Here is a 16,847-nt window from a genome sequence, read left to right as displayed (position 1 = left end):
AATGGCATAAGATGACCCAGACACAAAATAGTTTTTATTTATAGAGGCATTGTAACTCAAAAAGTATAGTCTTTTATCATTCAGAGACTTCAAATACAGTAATGGTTCATATTCTGTGAGACTATTTGTGTAATGTTCAGTTTGAAAATCTAGCCTGCAGTCACATTGTCACAGTAGGGTTCTGTAAATTCAAACTGCCGAGGGATCTTTAATATAAATAAATTCCACTTTAATTGCCTCATGCTAATAGACATTTTAAAGTGTAATAATGTAATAACAAGAATGATTGTTTAAAATATCAATGATGAATTGGTGATCCAATATATCCTACATCAGTAACATGGATTGTTATACTCATTGTCTCTGTGTAATTGTAGGATTGAATATATATCATTCTTTAAATGGCATTTAGTAATTAGAACATAATCAAATAACACACTATTTATGGATAAAAATTACTATGGTTTATTTGTTTCAACAAGATTAAACAAGTCCTTATCAAGCATATAACACAAATAAATAAAATGTTGTTGTTGTTTATTACAGATTTAACGTCCAATACAATGAATATGATATTATGGACAGGTTGATTTAATTAAATTATTTACACTAGAAAATTGTTAAAAACAGGTTGATTTAATTAAATTATTTACACTTGAAAATTGTTAAAAACACAAAATAAAAAAGTCCTCGGATATCAAAAGTTCCTTAAACAAAATAAATAAAATTCGTTCGTTTCTGGGGTTTTACGTCCACTTCCACCTAAGGATAAATAAAATGAAAATAATATGGTTATATATATACAAGAGCAGTGTGTACCCTCCAATGGGGTGCAAAATCAGCAAGCTTGAGCAACTGTCCCAAGCCGTTAAATAAACAAATGTACATAGATGGTTAAAACTGTAATAGGTATAGATAAGTACAGGAATAAAAGATCAAACAATTATTTATGAGGTATAATAAGCCACGAGCAATTACAGTAATTGGTTATAGATGAAAGTAATAATAAAAGATGAAAGGGCAGGTATTATAGAGGTGAACTGAAGCCATAAGCAGTTAATCCTGACAGTAAAAACAAGATGCAGTAAAAGTAAATTTGTAAATAATTTAAGGAAATATACAAAATTAAAAACAATAAAAAAAATTAAAGGGTAATACTTTATGAATTGTTTTGAGACCATGTAAACTACATTTTAATGATGCAATCATACGCTCTTTGAATGTAAATTCCTGGGTCCCTGTTTAGTTTTGGTTCATGTCTACATATATTAATTGCTTCATGGGTTCTTCGGTTTCATTTGTTGTGATAGTTAACTGCTAAATTGCCCTTTAAATAAAGCTATTTCACACACTGTAGCTCATCCCACGGTATTAATTCATAAACATGTACTGGATACTGTAGCTGATCCCATGGTATAAATATGAATTGGATGCTGTAACTGATCACACACCACGAACACCATAAAATATAAAATTTGAGATCTTAAAGTGAAAACCAACGAAATCTGCATAACAACAAATTATAACTCTGTTTTTGGTTTCCTGGGCATCTTATACCGCATTATTTTTATTCTTTCGATGTCATGTTTCCGATCGTCAGTCGGTCTCAACCAAAAATTTGCAATCCATTTTTCACCTTTTATCACCGGGCAACCACCGTGTAATGTTTGCAAGTCCATCGGTCCCATCCATTTTGTTTTATGATCTATAAAATGATTATACCACATTATGGCCTTTCCTTTTGACGGTTTAACGCGTATTTTGGCGTCCGAACATTTTCTGTATAAATTGACTTGTTCTGAAAATTCAACTTGCTGGAACAAAAAAAGGGGAAAAGATAAATTAAATAATTGTTCTTCCATAAGTATGTGTTATAGTTTATTGCTCTATCAAGTTAGTAAATGCCTCTAAAGGATTAAGACATTAAATCTATGGTTTATATACGCCCACATTTTCATGTGGACGTATACTGTCGTCGCCCTGTCTACCCGTCTGTCTATATGCCCGTCCACAATTTGTTTGTTGACACTCTACAGGTCACAATTTTTATCCGATTTTGAAATATAGGTCTATCTTCCAAGGATCTCGGTTCCTTTCGATATTGGCATCTATCGGACTATAACTTATGGGTTATGGCCTCTGATTGTACGAAAAATCACGTTTTTAGATTGTGAACACTCTAGAGGTCACAATTTACACCTGATTTTGATGAAACTTTAAATTTATGTTTATATCCCAAAGATCTTGGTTCCTATGGATAATTGCGCATATCGGATCATAACTTTCTGAATTATGGCCCTTGATTGTACGAAAAATCGCGTTTTTAGCTTGTGATCCCCCTTGAGGTCACAATTTTTATCCGATTTAAAAAAAACGTTTCAATATATCACCGTTGCACTGTAATTACACTTGAGATCGAATTTCGTGAAAATCGTACCAAAACTGCCGGACAAAATGGCCGCCCTTTGTACGCATATAGTGTAAATATATGGTATATCAAGTTTGTGGACCCTCTAGAGGACACAATTTTGATCTGATTTTGATGAAACTTTAAATGTATGTTTATATCACAAAGATCTTGGTTCCTATGGATAATCGCGCATATCGGATCATAACTTTCAGAATTATGGCCCTTGATTGTACGAAAAATCGCGTTTTTAGCTTGTGGTTCCTGTAAAGGGAACAATTTTTATCCGATTTAAAAAAATGTTTGAATATATCATCGTTACACCCTAAAGATAGTTGAGTTCAAATTTCGTAAAAATGGGGCCAAAACTGCCGGACAAATGCCCCCCCCCCCCCTCGTAGGCAAATAGTGTAAATATATGGTATATCAAGGTTGAGGACACTCTAGAAGTCACAATTTTGATTTGATTTTGATGAAACTTGAAGTATATCTTTACATTCCAAAGGTCTTGGTTACTGTCGATATTCGTACATATCGGATCATAAATTCTTGATTGTACAAAAAAATCGCTTTTTATTTAGCTTGTTCTCTAGCCATCTTTTGCAAAATGTGGGCCTATCTTGCCTGGCAGCCGCTGGTTAATTTTGAAACAATAATATTCTGGGTTAAGAACAAAGTCATCAAAACTTATGTACTATAGAAAGTATTCGCATGGTTTCAAACTTGGAATTGTTAAGCTTATCAGTATTGTCCATTCAAACAATCCAGGCAAGTTTTTCTCTATATAATTTTGAAGTGGCATTTTGTAATTGAGAAACACAATCGCTTATACAAAACGAGTGATTGTGTTCCCTATTACTCTGTTTCTTTGTAATCACACCATAAAATACAATCTAATTTTTAAATATTTGACTTACATTTGTTGCGAAAGTATCGTTTTCTGATAAAACAAAAGCGGTTGCTCCCCCCTCTTCTACGTCATTTAAATAAAATAATATTGTCATATACCTGGAAAAAAACGAAATATAAATAAATTTTCTACTGAATAAATTATATTGATATTTTCCATTGCTAGTTAGAAATTTCTCGGATGTAATAATTTTTGTGTTTCAATGGAAGCAAAATTTGGTATGCAAGGGAGCGGGATGTTGATGACTGAGTTTTCTTGTTAGTCTCATCCTCAGGCTTATATATTTTGAAACAATAAAGTAATTATTATTATCATGCCTACCTGCAGACCCTACATTGTCGTGTATCAAATCTTTCACAACAGGGTATACTATCATCAACACGGGACGAATCATGATGTGCGTTATAATGACCTTTAACTCCATATTTAACAATCTGGAAAATAAAAGGTATCAAGGCTACCATTATTACCATTGTCTTACCACACCATGGTTATATTATAATCCTAATGTTTGTTTCTTAACCTTCGATTATTCTGGGGAATTTTCACACGGATTCTCTTTCTGAAACACGTTAACTTATCGGTTAACGGCTTAATAGTTTACCTTTCTAAACGTCACTCAGTAATTGTATTTCATAGAATTGTGACAATATACCTTTCCAACGACATATCCCAGAAATTTCTACGTTTTGTGATTTTGAAGTTGGGTCTAAACCAGTACGAATACGATGTCGCATGCCTCGAAACATGTAGAAATATCGACACATGGTAGGGTTATTGTTTTGTACACAAATTTGGTTCAATAAGTCGTAGAATGGTCGGAGACGCATCGATGGAAGGATAAATGATTCAGCTTCCGAAAGTGTATTTTGTAAAGTATGCCAGGACCGCAAAAAAAAAAACCCACCCTATATCTTTCAGACCCTCCACTGCCCACAAACTATCACAGCCAAATTGTTAGGAAAAGTCGGACTTTTGAATATATATAAATCACTACTTCTGCAATGGACTCGGTGAAAAGCTTCAGTTACTTAAGCCCACATCAGACCAAAGCACGGTGCATATATACGCTTCCATAGGAAATGACCATAACACGATCACGTTAACACACCACAAAAAATCAAGTCGACAGAATAAAATGTTGCCTTTAAAAATATCGGATCAGTACCACGCCTACAGTTCTGTGGAAGACGCAACAATATGCCAATGATGACATCTGAACTGCAAGAACTGCGTTTCTTCAAAGGGGATTCTGTACCAGAGCCGTATACAGCAAGTTTGGATGCCATTGCACTATCATCCCTAGACTGGCCGATCGTTTCAAGAAAACGGGTTCCACTACAGATCGGCAATGGCCTGCACAGCAATGCGCGACAACCCCTTGTAGTAAGATTGATAGAATGTTTGCTCTTTAAATGAATGATCTTTATATCTTTAATTAATTATTTGGTTCACACATTCTATAGAAGTCAGATCTCGTGCACTCAAATAATGAGAGGGATTTACACATAAAAAGAGTTATACAACCTAAACATAGCTGGTTCCGTGGGACCCATAATATTGGGAACCAGAATATCATGTTTAACACGTGATTGAAAATTTACTAATTGCATCACTGTAACCGTCCAACTATACTATTCAAAAAAAGTAGGGGATATTTGATTTTGGGGGCATAATACTAAAATATGCAAATGACTACGAAAAAAGTCACTATAGAACCTAACAGAAGAAACATTTCCAGTTACATGTGACGCCCAAACGCACCAATAGCTACCGCATGGAATGCAGGTGATGCTTGGGATCATCATGGGGGTCCAACCCAAGATTTGCACGACTCTGACTTTGAATGTTACAGTCATTGTGGCATTGAATTCCAGGGTGGAAACATCAGTTTAATTGTTTTAGTGACCAGAAAACAAATTTTGATATGCGTCGGCTTACCCAAAATGAAAGGTTACGTGCCCTTGGCATGCTACAGATAGGCACAACACAGGCGGTTGTGGCGCGGACGATGAATGTTTCTCAGTCTGTCATAAGCAGGCTATGGTCCAGATACCGTGATACACAATCTGTACAGGACAGACCACGCTCAGGTCGACCAAGGGCGACAACTCAAGCCCAGGATCGATTTATCCGTACCTTGGCCTTGAGAAATCGTGTCATCACAGCAAATCAGATCAGCGCTCGTCTTCAAACAGACACTGGTGTGAGAGTGAGTGGCCAGACGATTCGGAATCGACTGCATAGGGGTCACCTTCGCGCCCGACGTCCTCGCGTGATCCCTTGTTTGAGAGATCATCACATTCAGGCAAGACGTCGTTGGTGTAGGGATCGTCAACACTGGGATAATCGACGCTGGAGCAATGTGATGTTTTCAGATGAGTCAAGGTTCACTGTTGATTTTTTGGACAGACGTAGGAGGGTGTGGCGTCGTCGAAACGAGCGCTTCCAAGACGTTAACGTCATCAGACATGATCGATTTGGGGGTGGTTCTGTTATGGTGTGGGGAGGCATCACTGTTGCTGGAAGAACGGCTTTACATGTTGTTGCAGGGCGTGTTACAGGCCAGTACTACCGGGACAGCATCTTGGCAGTCCATGTTGTGCCGTTCGCACGACGTCATGGCCGCCGTTTCATCTTCCAGGATGACAACGCAAGATGTCACAGGGCCAGGATCGTTACAGGTTACCTCCAACAACAGAACATCACCACATTACCTTGGCCAGCACTGAGTCCCGACCTCTCCCCCATCGAGCATGTCTGGGACATGCTTGGACAGAAGTTACGTCAACGTCAACAACGTCCTGCCAATGTCCAAGAACTTGCTGCTGCGTTGCAACAGGAATGGGACAATCTGGACCAAAATGACCTTAGACGTCTCATTAGGAGTATGCCACGTCGGATCAATGCTTGTTTGGCAAACAGAGGAGGATTTACCCGTTACTGACTTGGTTGTGATGCTGTGGTAACTTTGCTGTTTGACCCCGGGTATCATTTTACCCTTATAATGGTCAGTCTGTGCCTTACTTAGTCTAACGATCATTTGGAATAAATCGATGAATGTGAACTTCATTTCATTTTGTCATTTGTTTCTTCGTCAGTTTCATTAGGTGACTTTAATAACACTTAAAAATCAAATATCCCCTACTTTTTTTGAATAGTATATATCAGTAATTGTACAGATTCAGGATCATGCATAGTCTGATCTGTGCGTGATATCCATATGGGTCCTATATATAAATGAGACCCTGCAAGGCTTTTTAAGATTAGATATCATTGGGTTCTGGGCAGATACCATCTGAGTTCCTCAGAGAGGGTAGACATCGCCTTGGTTCTTTAGACGACCATATGATGTAGCCGTTTCCTGAGTCCTAGCCATGCTGGTTAGACTTTTACAGGAGTTGGGGTTGAGAGAAAGGTGTTAATTATAAGTATGCTAATGTAATCTATTATGCATTGTAACCATATGTATCCAACTGAACTGAACTGATGCATTTTTATTTCTGGTAAGACAAATGTCTCAACTACTTAGATAGTAGGAAGAAAATACACAACGTGAAAATGAATCCAAGAAGAGAATTACAAATACTAGACGATCTGACGATCACAGGGCTATTAAGATATGTAGTAAGAAGAGAGTGCATGGCTCTTACGTAGGATGTGGCGACCGGCTTTGATGACCCGCTTTCCACGTCTGACAAAAGACCCATGGTGCTACACCCCTCTCTATAAGATCGTCACATTATCCGGCAATATCTTCAGGATCGCGCTGTCAACTTTCCCCGTACTGCTGCGACTTTGAGGGATCCACATAACTTCAGTTCATCAGAGCTGACACTATGCTGTGTCAAACTTACACAGTGTCGTCAGCTTGATAATGCTCGAGAGTCTCAAGATCTAGGGGCCTTCGGTCAATGTGTATAATATTGTCATAAACATTTCTAACACCAACTTTATTGTCAAAATTCCGTCACCATCATCAGTTTGTTAAATTGTGTTTAAATCACTTTTATCTTCGTGATGGTGGGGAAGTGGACTGGGCCTCATAGCCTAAAATCTGTTTTCATTTAATTCCTGCACTGCAGTGTCCTAATGACCAACTCTCTCTCATGATGTCTTACAAATCGAGTATTGGCATCTTCTCTCCCAGATGACAAGGGCAGCTGTTTAGTCGTTCGGGTGGGACGAAAACCCGACGTCCCGTGTATACATTGGCGTACACGTTAAAGATCCCTTGGCAGTTGGAATTCCGCTGACTGGGCAAAATTTCCGTCATAGTACACTGTATGGCGTATGCCAGTCTTCATTTCGTTTCTGCCAGGGTCCCCAAATGAAAAATCTTCGTCAAAATCAAATGGAAGCAGCATTGCAACGCCAGTGATCAAGAACCCCACAAGCAGCCATACGCTGCATATACGTAGTTGCTATGGTGGACACACGACACACATTATTGATATTGATTTTCACCCGAATATCTAGACGTTATTACCTGAAAATTACTTAGTCTAACAACATCTATAGGTAAATTGATTACTTCCGATACTCTGAAAATAAATAAAATGCCAATAAATATTTCTTTTTTTTTAAATTCCTTTTCAAATTTTTTTTAAAACCAAAAACATACATGAAGTGGCCTTTTGCGGGTGTAAATTAGCTTACAAATTGGCTTTCTGAAAACTATTTGTTTACTCGAGTTTGGTGATATTACTATAGGATTAATCAATTTTACCTTTCTTGAACCTGACTAAATGTTTTATCAACCGATTTGTCCGGATACAACCAAGCCTGTTGACTATATCGAGATTGTTTTTCCGGTTGAAAATGGGCAAACTTTTTGATGTATCTCTCCATTTCTGCTGGTCTAAGTCGTCCCAACTCTTCTTGTGTAATATTACCTAAAGAGACAAATAGTGTATATATTTGAAAGCGATTCGAGGTCAAACATAAACCATTCTTATAGCCGATAGAAAAGGAATTTAGTTTTGCGTCTCGTCAAGCAGCCATTAGTTAGGTCATTCTGGGACTAACATACGAGTAATTATTTTCTATGGTGACGTCTGCATTGTCAACGAGGGGGAATTTGTCCTTGTATTGTGTTTTCCGCCTTCTCTTCATCCAATTCCAGAGATTCATTTACGTACACACACTTTTTGTGTATTCGGGTTGTTCTCGCCTTTCCGTGCCAAACGTTTCCTTATCAGTTCACCAGGCTCTAACACTGAGAAGCGGGCACTGGGCATGAAAAATCACGAGTTTCTTTTTAGCCCACGACGAGATTCAAGCCCTGGAGATTTTAGCCGATAATCCAGTTACCTAGTACCACCCAAATATACAGAATTCGGCACTTGGACCGACGACACAAAAAAAATCCCATAATTGAGATTGTTATAACCAATGAAATGACATGAAACGTCCTACTGTTCTGCTCGTACTGGGTTAATGAAGACGGGCATGCTCTATACAGTGTGCTATGAGTGAAATTTTGCCTGGGCAGCGGCACTATATATGGTCTACTCTTTATCGAATTCCAATTGCCAAGGGATCTTTTACGTGCACGCCAATGTATACACGGGACCTTGGCTTTTCGTCCTGTGCCACTGACAAGGGGAAACCACGTTGAACTTTCTCGACCAATGTAGGGATCGAATTGTTATAACCAGGTATTCATGTTATTCAAACCACTATGTAGTTCCGTTTTGAGTGGATGGACTGATTTACACACTTTTGGGACACAATTTTCTTTTAAAATGGAAGTTTATTTATTGTCCATTTTAACTCACCATCACCATTCTTATCAATTCCTGTATGAATGTACCTGAAATATTAAAAATTGAATTTTATTTACAGCCACAGATCAAAATTAACCCAAATCCCAAGTGATTTTTATATTCACAAAGCATTAGTTACAAGCATCACCAGCTCACTTGGCAAAGTGCTGTTTCTGGTCCCTTATCCCTTGCAGTCTAAGCACCTTACGTATGTTGTTACGACTTGAAAAGTCTTCTCGCGCCTTCATCCTGAAATTCTCTGTTACTGTTACTGCCACTTCCGAAAACTTAATTGGCTCCGTGTTTGATTGATTTCTCCACTACTTTGATTAGTCGGCCAGCAAAAGTTGTAGACCAATGAAAACAATAACCCACAATTACTACCAAGTTTGGCAGTGGTTAATGAGCTGGTGCCATGCTCGTTACCATTGCTACCAAGTTTGGCAGTGGCTAATGAGCTGGTACTATGGTCGTTACCATTGTCAGTGGTGCAGAGGATCGTGGCAAGGGACAATAATGGTTCGGATGGGATAGAAAAAACCTAGGTCCCGTGTACACATTGGCGTGTATGTCGTGCACATAAAAGAACCATTGACAGTTGGAATTCGAAATATCACACGATATGGCTTATGCGCGTCGCCATTAGCCCGGTTTCAGCAGAAAAGTAGGACGGTAAACGACATTTCATTTCATTTCAATCCCCACTCCAGCTATGTGTTGAATCCTTGTGTTCTTAAAAGACACCTTTCCCTTTAACAGTACTTAGGTATCGGTAGGAGACCAAGGTAATGAAATATAAGTTATCGAGTTATTCCCAGTTTTTGTTTTCATTCTATTACTAGAAACTAAATTGAAAATAGAAAAACAAATATTTACATCTGTAAGATATCTTCATCAGTAAGGTAGACATCAAAGGCATTTTCTATTGTTATCCGCATCTGTAAAACAACAACCGATACCCATTCGTAATTCTGTGGACTGAACAACACCAAAACAGCCAAATAAATAAGTACATAATTCAGTACTTGATAAGATAGCATTGGATATATCCGGATATGAAAACTTAAAACTGGTGCGGTTTCACGAGTCTCGTACACTGAACGAGGCCAAATCTTGCACCCGCGGCTTATTTGGCAGGACTGAATAACTGGCTCAGCACTGTTTGTTTTATGTTTTGCATTCCAGGTATGCTGCGCTGTCGATTTAGCAACCAATTGGTATAATTTAATTTTTCTTTGCCACATGATCGACTCTTACCAAGGCGGCGTCCTTAACCGGGCGGAATAAATTCGTGAACTGGAACCACCAAGACCTGTACATAACTACATAAAATATATAACCTCTAATATATTAAGTTGTTTGTTATCATCTAAATCCAAGATATTAAATGTATTGTCACCACCATTCTTTCCAGTACTACTATCTTTCAATCCTTCTTGCTTAGCAACAGATATAAAATGATCACATTCTTCGTCAGTTAACATATTTGGAATTTCTGAAATATATATTGTTAATGTATTTGGACACCTCAAGTAGTTCGACCAATTCTTTTTTAAAGACACACTTATAAAGTGTCGAAATACGCCCACAGCTTTGCCGCGAAAAAATATAGACATAGAAAACTTATATATGGAACAAATTTGATATAAGGATCCTTTATCCCCCATAAATATAATCTTTATACGGTTCATAGCTTTTCCAGGCACATAATATATAACTGGAACAGAAATTTATAGAAAGCTCTAAATCAATAAGGTTTGATCCCAATGCTTCACACCAAATTTGAAAATTAATATTGTCATAACTCTGGAACGCTGAAAATCCCCTCAACGTGTGCAATCATCACACGAAATTCTTAAAAATCCGTCATAAACTCCTATATATCTCGGTCCAACGAAACTGACGGACTAGTGTACCAAAGGACACGGGCGACGAATATAATATACGCCCAAACTACGCGTGGGCGTACAAAAAGCAACGAGATAAATCTGCGACCACTATCTGTTGAGAGTGCAAGTCACGGTTCTGCTCTACTGTCAAAATAAGTCAATATTGAAACAGCTCTTTCATTTGACTGGGCAAATTATCAACTTGGGACATGAGTTGTGTTTTATACGCTTGTATGCAAAACTACATATATTTTTTCTCTGTGGAAGTGATACCACCTCTTTAAATTATAGTAACATTTACATTATTCAGAAATAACCATAAAGGAGTAGGCCTACTTAGATTTATCTTAGCAACGAACAGAAATTTTAGACATTGAACAAAGGATACATCAGTAAGCCTTGTCTTAAGTTAAAGGGCGTATAGCTCTTTTCTTTGGAAACTTAAAATAAATGACAATGTGTCTAAAAGCACATATTCATGTAGTACGAGTGTATATACAGTGTTTTACATTAAAAAAAAAAATTAGTTTCTAATTTCTAATCAATTATGTTCATTGAAATACATGAACAGTCCAAATTGAACGGAAGTAGTTTTCGCCTCTTAGTCCATTCTACATATCCTTTAAAATTATTTTGTCATTAAAATTAATTAGTGACTTCCTTATTGTCTTGCGGGATATGTTTTTCTTTGTAAATTACAAATAGCTCTCGAAACCATAAAGAACACGAGTCGTGTACTGATTTTAAAATGTCCATTGTTATATTAGAGTCCCATATTTTCGCAGTAAGATAACAAGTCAATATTGATTAAAATGGACCAACATTGAATTCTAATTCGCGTTTTTAATTTTGAATATTATGGAAAATATTGCTTATTGAGTTACAGTTTAGTTCCTTTAAACTTACCCAGTATTAACGGTTGTAAACTAAGAGTTGTCATCTCAAGGTTTCTACCATCTACATATAGTTTGTGTACAGTCCCAACCTTTAAATAATGTAATAAGAGTTTATAAAATTGACATTTTAATTCTATGTGGATTGTGATAGTGTCTTTTAAGTAATACGTACCATGTATAATTCGAGGGAATTATTAGTGAGCAGAAATTCGCCCGTATATCAGTTATCACTCGTGTTTTCCTTTGGCGTTCGTCACTTCCGATTCAGGAAACCTGTATTACTCAGCTATCGTAGCAATGATCTCTGTGTTAAAATTATATATGGAATGTGTTTAACCAGCTCTATCACATATGCGATAATGACTGGCACCAATATTGTCCTTTAACATTAACTGAACAAAAAACTTTGTTCATTTTGAGACAAAAATATGATTCGCAATCAGGGGATCGCGACTGTTCCATACCCAGCGGCATTTCCACCCGTTCCAATATTATTCTCATTTGGATTCCAACTACTATGGAATGTTTTACCTGATCTTCATTTCCAATACAGATTAATTTTGTTCTTGTGTCATCCTTGTTGTTCCCCATATAAATTAGGACCGTTCCAAAAAAAAAAAACCAAAAAAAAAAAACAACAAGGATTCGGATTATCGCGGCCCCTAAATAATAGACAGTGGAGTAAACAGCACAAAAAGAACAGACACGTGATCAAATGGGAATGGGGTGGGTAGCCCAGTCGTAAGAGATATAACAACGAGCATCCCCTGTTTCGTGCACAACATCCGTCACAACGTTATTGCTTACCTCCTTGCCGTCAATTCTGGTTAAATGTAAAAACTCATCTCCACCACAGACACGTTCTCCATCTTGGTTATAACAAAACAACTCTCTTTCATCGGCTATTGTTCTTAAATAACAACTCCATAATAACAGCAGTAGAAATATATAGACACTTTCATACATGTCGCTTGTCTACTGGCCATACAATACAATTACACGCTTTTGTTTAGTTTCCTTAAATCTGGGTATATGATTGTACGGTGTTGTCTGTTTTCGCCATATCAGTCTACAATTACATAAATATATCCAATAACGATTTGGAGAGGTAGCTGTTAATGTCCACTGAACACAAACCATTTAATTGCGCATATGGGTCTTTAACAGTGTTAAATTAATGTTAAAAAGGATGAAATAAATGTTTACAAAGATTTGCTTCTCATGTTAAATTTCGCATATCTTTATGGTGCACCGTTCCCCTGGAGACAAAGAGACAGTCACTAGTCACTACAATATCCACACCACATAACGCTAATGACTGCTTAAATAAAAGTTTATGTTAAGACTTAAGCTATAAAACATGAATAAATCGATTTCAACCTATTATTATTCCTTAATGAATGCTTGTATCTCTCAAATTCTGTGGAAACAGGTTTCAACTTGAATATATAATATGAAATATTGATGTAATGAACAACCACCACCGACTGTTTAATGAAGAAACCAAAACACGTATAGAAGCATAAAAATTGACAGAAAGGTGAGTCACAGTAGCGTTGCTAAAATGTGGGGTGGCGGGCAGACGCCACATTTGTGTTTGAGCATTAGAAGAATTTAGAATACAAGACGTCTGGCACAATTTTGTTATAGCTATATTGTGCATTGTGTTGTGCATTTACTTTTTGGCTAAATGCGGAAGGTTGATTTTACAATTTTTGGAATTTATAGTAATCAAAGAAATTTGATAAGGCTGGCGATATTATATAGATGAGTTATAATTGGGGTATGAAAATTCGTGTATGTTGTATTCAAGCATTTCATATATACATAACTATCAAAATGGTATTAAAACACGCCGTATACTAAAATTTGAAAAGTACATACCTTTTGACACATTGTAATCCTCTGAATATCAACAAAGCCTCCGTCGTGATTATGCCTACCAAATTTCAGCTCTGTTCGAGTGTTACAGGTTTGATCTACACGTAAATTCGTCAGGAGATATTGATCGGTTAACAGCTACACATTGACGTTTTAAAGGAACAAAAGGAAACTATACAATTAAAGTGACACGTTGATGGAAAGAAACTATAAGCATGACAAAACGAAAGGTCGCGGTAAGCTGATTGCCGATATTTTTGTCCCTAACGGACGGACGGACCAACTAAACAGAGAACGATGGAAATCGGCAGGTTTCATTGTGGCACTACGGGGTACAGATGTGTGACACTTTGGGGTAGTTGTGACATTATCGTCTATGACTTTCTTCGACTTCACGTTGTGGGATCAATTATTTCAATCATCAATTAACTGACTCTGGAACACCGTTTATGTTGTTACTAAATTTATATAATTAAACAAATACAGCAAACTACAAAGTTATGATAGTACTTTTCGAGTTATTAAATTATCCACGGTCTGAGTTTAATATCCTTTCTGACTCAGACCTAACGGTCTAAACGTGGCAAGAGTCACATACTTCTTGCTAGTTCTACATAAGGTTCGTGCTAGGATGATGTGTTCACCCTGGCCTCTAAGCCGAGGAGACTACGATGGTCCCCTCTCGAGCCGCTCTATGATATCTGAAGGTAAATCAAACCATATCTCTCCTATATAGATATTATAATGCGTCATCTATTAGGGCGGGGCAATTATCCTTTTGGGTAAGTGTTTCGTATAGGCGCCGTTTTACATCAACACTAGTTAATTGTGCTAATCTGTGCAGGAGATAACTGGACTATAGTACCCTACTTCCAGCAATGGATACTGACATAACTGTCGGTGAGTTAGTCTAAGATAGAAGTAGAATAATGCAAGCTACTTCATTACCCTAATTTTCGTCACACATCATGTAGGTAACGAATTTCTATATTAAACAGAACACCTTTCTTAAAGCTAAAATAAATCTTATAATATTACATCATGCTCGCATACCACCGCCCCCACCCCTCACGCACATACACTTTGTTACACATTTTGCTTAAGAGGCCGTGGCCATAACCCTGGAAGTTACGGTCCTGTGCGCACAAAAATCCAACATTAATGAAATGGGTTTAACTAACATCTTACTTGTTTGCTCCGACTCGATATACGCCATGATGCAGTGTGTTACGTGTGAAATATTGACCGGGAAACAGTTGCATTTCAAACTTTCAGGGCTTCTTTTTCGTGGACTCCAGAATGTCATGGGACCGCTATTTTTCGTCCCATCCGAACGACTAGAATGCTGTATATTGCCAGGCCCTCCGTACTGCATCACTGACAAGGAGAACCCAAACAGCACAAACTAGATCATTTTGGAGATATTCGATTTCAGGGGGGTTGGATGGCTGAATGGTTAGCGTGCGCACGCTGTATCATAAAATCTGCCATTGAGTCGACTGGCGTGGTTTCGAATCCCCGGTTGTACGTGGCAAGGAGTAGGGTCGCCTGTCCAACCTCGTGGGTTTTCTCCGGGGCCTCCGGTTTCCTCCCACTGCTAAAGACCCCCATGAAAATAAAATTAAACCATATGTTAGTCCCGAAATGACCTAGTTTGTGTCGAGTGGACGTTAAACCCCATTTCTCTCTCTCTCTCTCTCTATTCGATTTCAATAATTCGCTTGAACATAGTGGTGTTAGCCGTGGGAGGAAATCGATGATCACGCATAAAACCACTCAGCCATCCTCCCCGCCTTTAACACATGCACATGCGTGTCTAATTCAATATCAGCTTATAAACATTTATTAAAAGTTCAACTTCAAACAACTTACACCTAACCTCGCTTGTGTTCTTAATTTAGCGGTTCGTTATTCATTTACTGCCATCGTTGTCTATTCGTTGATGGTGTCTGTGGCGCTGACAAATGAAATGAAATGAAATTTACCTACTTAGTCACCGTGACCCCCTGTGGCGCTGACAAAGCTATGCCTAGAATTACTGATGGGACGATAAACTGAGGTTTACCCAGGGCCCTCACAAGCCTATGTGGCGCCCCGTGGCAAAAGGTTTCAGTGACGCCCCCCCCCCCAATGCACACTGTAATTGCTTTGTTCAGTGCTTGGTTTCGGTTGATTTTATATGATTGAAGAAATTTTAAAATACAATTTTTTATATTGTTAACACTTATCTAAATAACTATTAAATCAATTTGTAAGTAAATTTTTTATGTTTACTTCTTCAACTCTCCTTTTGATCGAAAACCCCTATAATATATACCGGAAAAATCATAATTCGACACAAACTAGGTCATTTCGGGGCTAACATATTTATGATTCCATTTTATTTCAATAATTCGCTAGCGCGTAGGTTGGACAGGCGACCCTACTCCTTGTCACGTACAACCGGGGAATCGAAACCACGCCAGTTGACTCAATGACAGACCTAATAATACAACGCACACGCGCTAACCATATTATGGGATGATAATAAGCTCGTTGTTTAGTGTCACGATTCAATATTGATTACATTTATTTTCTTGATGAGAGTGATAATGCTTTGTAGGTAAAGACACGGCTTTTCTGAAGAAAATCGGTTCATAATTATAGAGAAAAAGCATGTCTTCGAAATTATAGGATATGTAATTACGACGATAAACTCTTCTATATATTGTCTATAGTTAGGCTATAGAATTGGCGAGTATGGTGGCTGATTGGTATCATGTCGTAATGTCGTGATGTCGCCTTTCATAACGCGACAACCCGACAACCCGACATCACGACATTTCTACCCGACATTGCGACAACCCGACACCACAACATTATTACCCGACATCACGACATTTTTACCCGACGTTACGACACTAAAAATGTCGTAATGTCTGGTAAAAATGTCGTGATGTCGGGTAAAAATGTCGTGGTGTCGGGTTGTCCAGTTGTCGTGATGTCGGGTTGTCGCGTTATATCTTGACCATGTTGTACATCTCTATATTCGTTTAAAAAAACAACTTAAAACACATTTATTTAATCAGGCTTTTAACTGACTCTGTATACAATCGT

At 37.7% G+C, this 16,847-nt stretch overlaps 1 protein-coding gene across 1 annotated transcript; it reads right to left on the bottom strand.

The window, feature by feature from the left end:
- Positions 1-520: 520 nt before the first annotated feature.
- On the bottom strand, positions 521-16,527 carry LOC126818254 (transmembrane prolyl 4-hydroxylase). The gene is made up of 11 exons (XM_050545564.2): positions 13,755-16,527; positions 12,678-12,939; positions 11,881-11,959; positions 10,426-10,580; positions 9,962-10,023; positions 9,098-9,132; positions 8,047-8,212; positions 7,807-7,861; positions 3,639-3,751; positions 3,325-3,415; positions 521-1,814 (listed from the first exon to the last, which is right to left on the bottom strand). Exons 2-11 carry the CDS (start codon positions 12,834-12,836, stop codon positions 1,521-1,523), a joined length of 1,209 nt encoding a protein of 402 aa, XP_050401521.2. The 5' UTR covers positions 12,837-12,939; positions 13,755-16,527; the 3' UTR covers positions 521-1,520.
- Positions 16,528-16,847: the final 320 nt, after the last annotated feature.

The sequence above is a fragment of the Patella vulgata genome, chromosome 4 (assembly GCF_932274485.2).
Source record: "Patella vulgata chromosome 4, xgPatVulg1.2, whole genome shotgun sequence".
Classification (NCBI taxonomy): Eukaryota; Metazoa; Mollusca; class Gastropoda; family Patellidae; genus Patella; species Patella vulgata.
The sequence above is the reverse complement of the archived record's forward strand: the minus strand, read 5'-3'. Positions and strand labels throughout refer to the sequence as shown.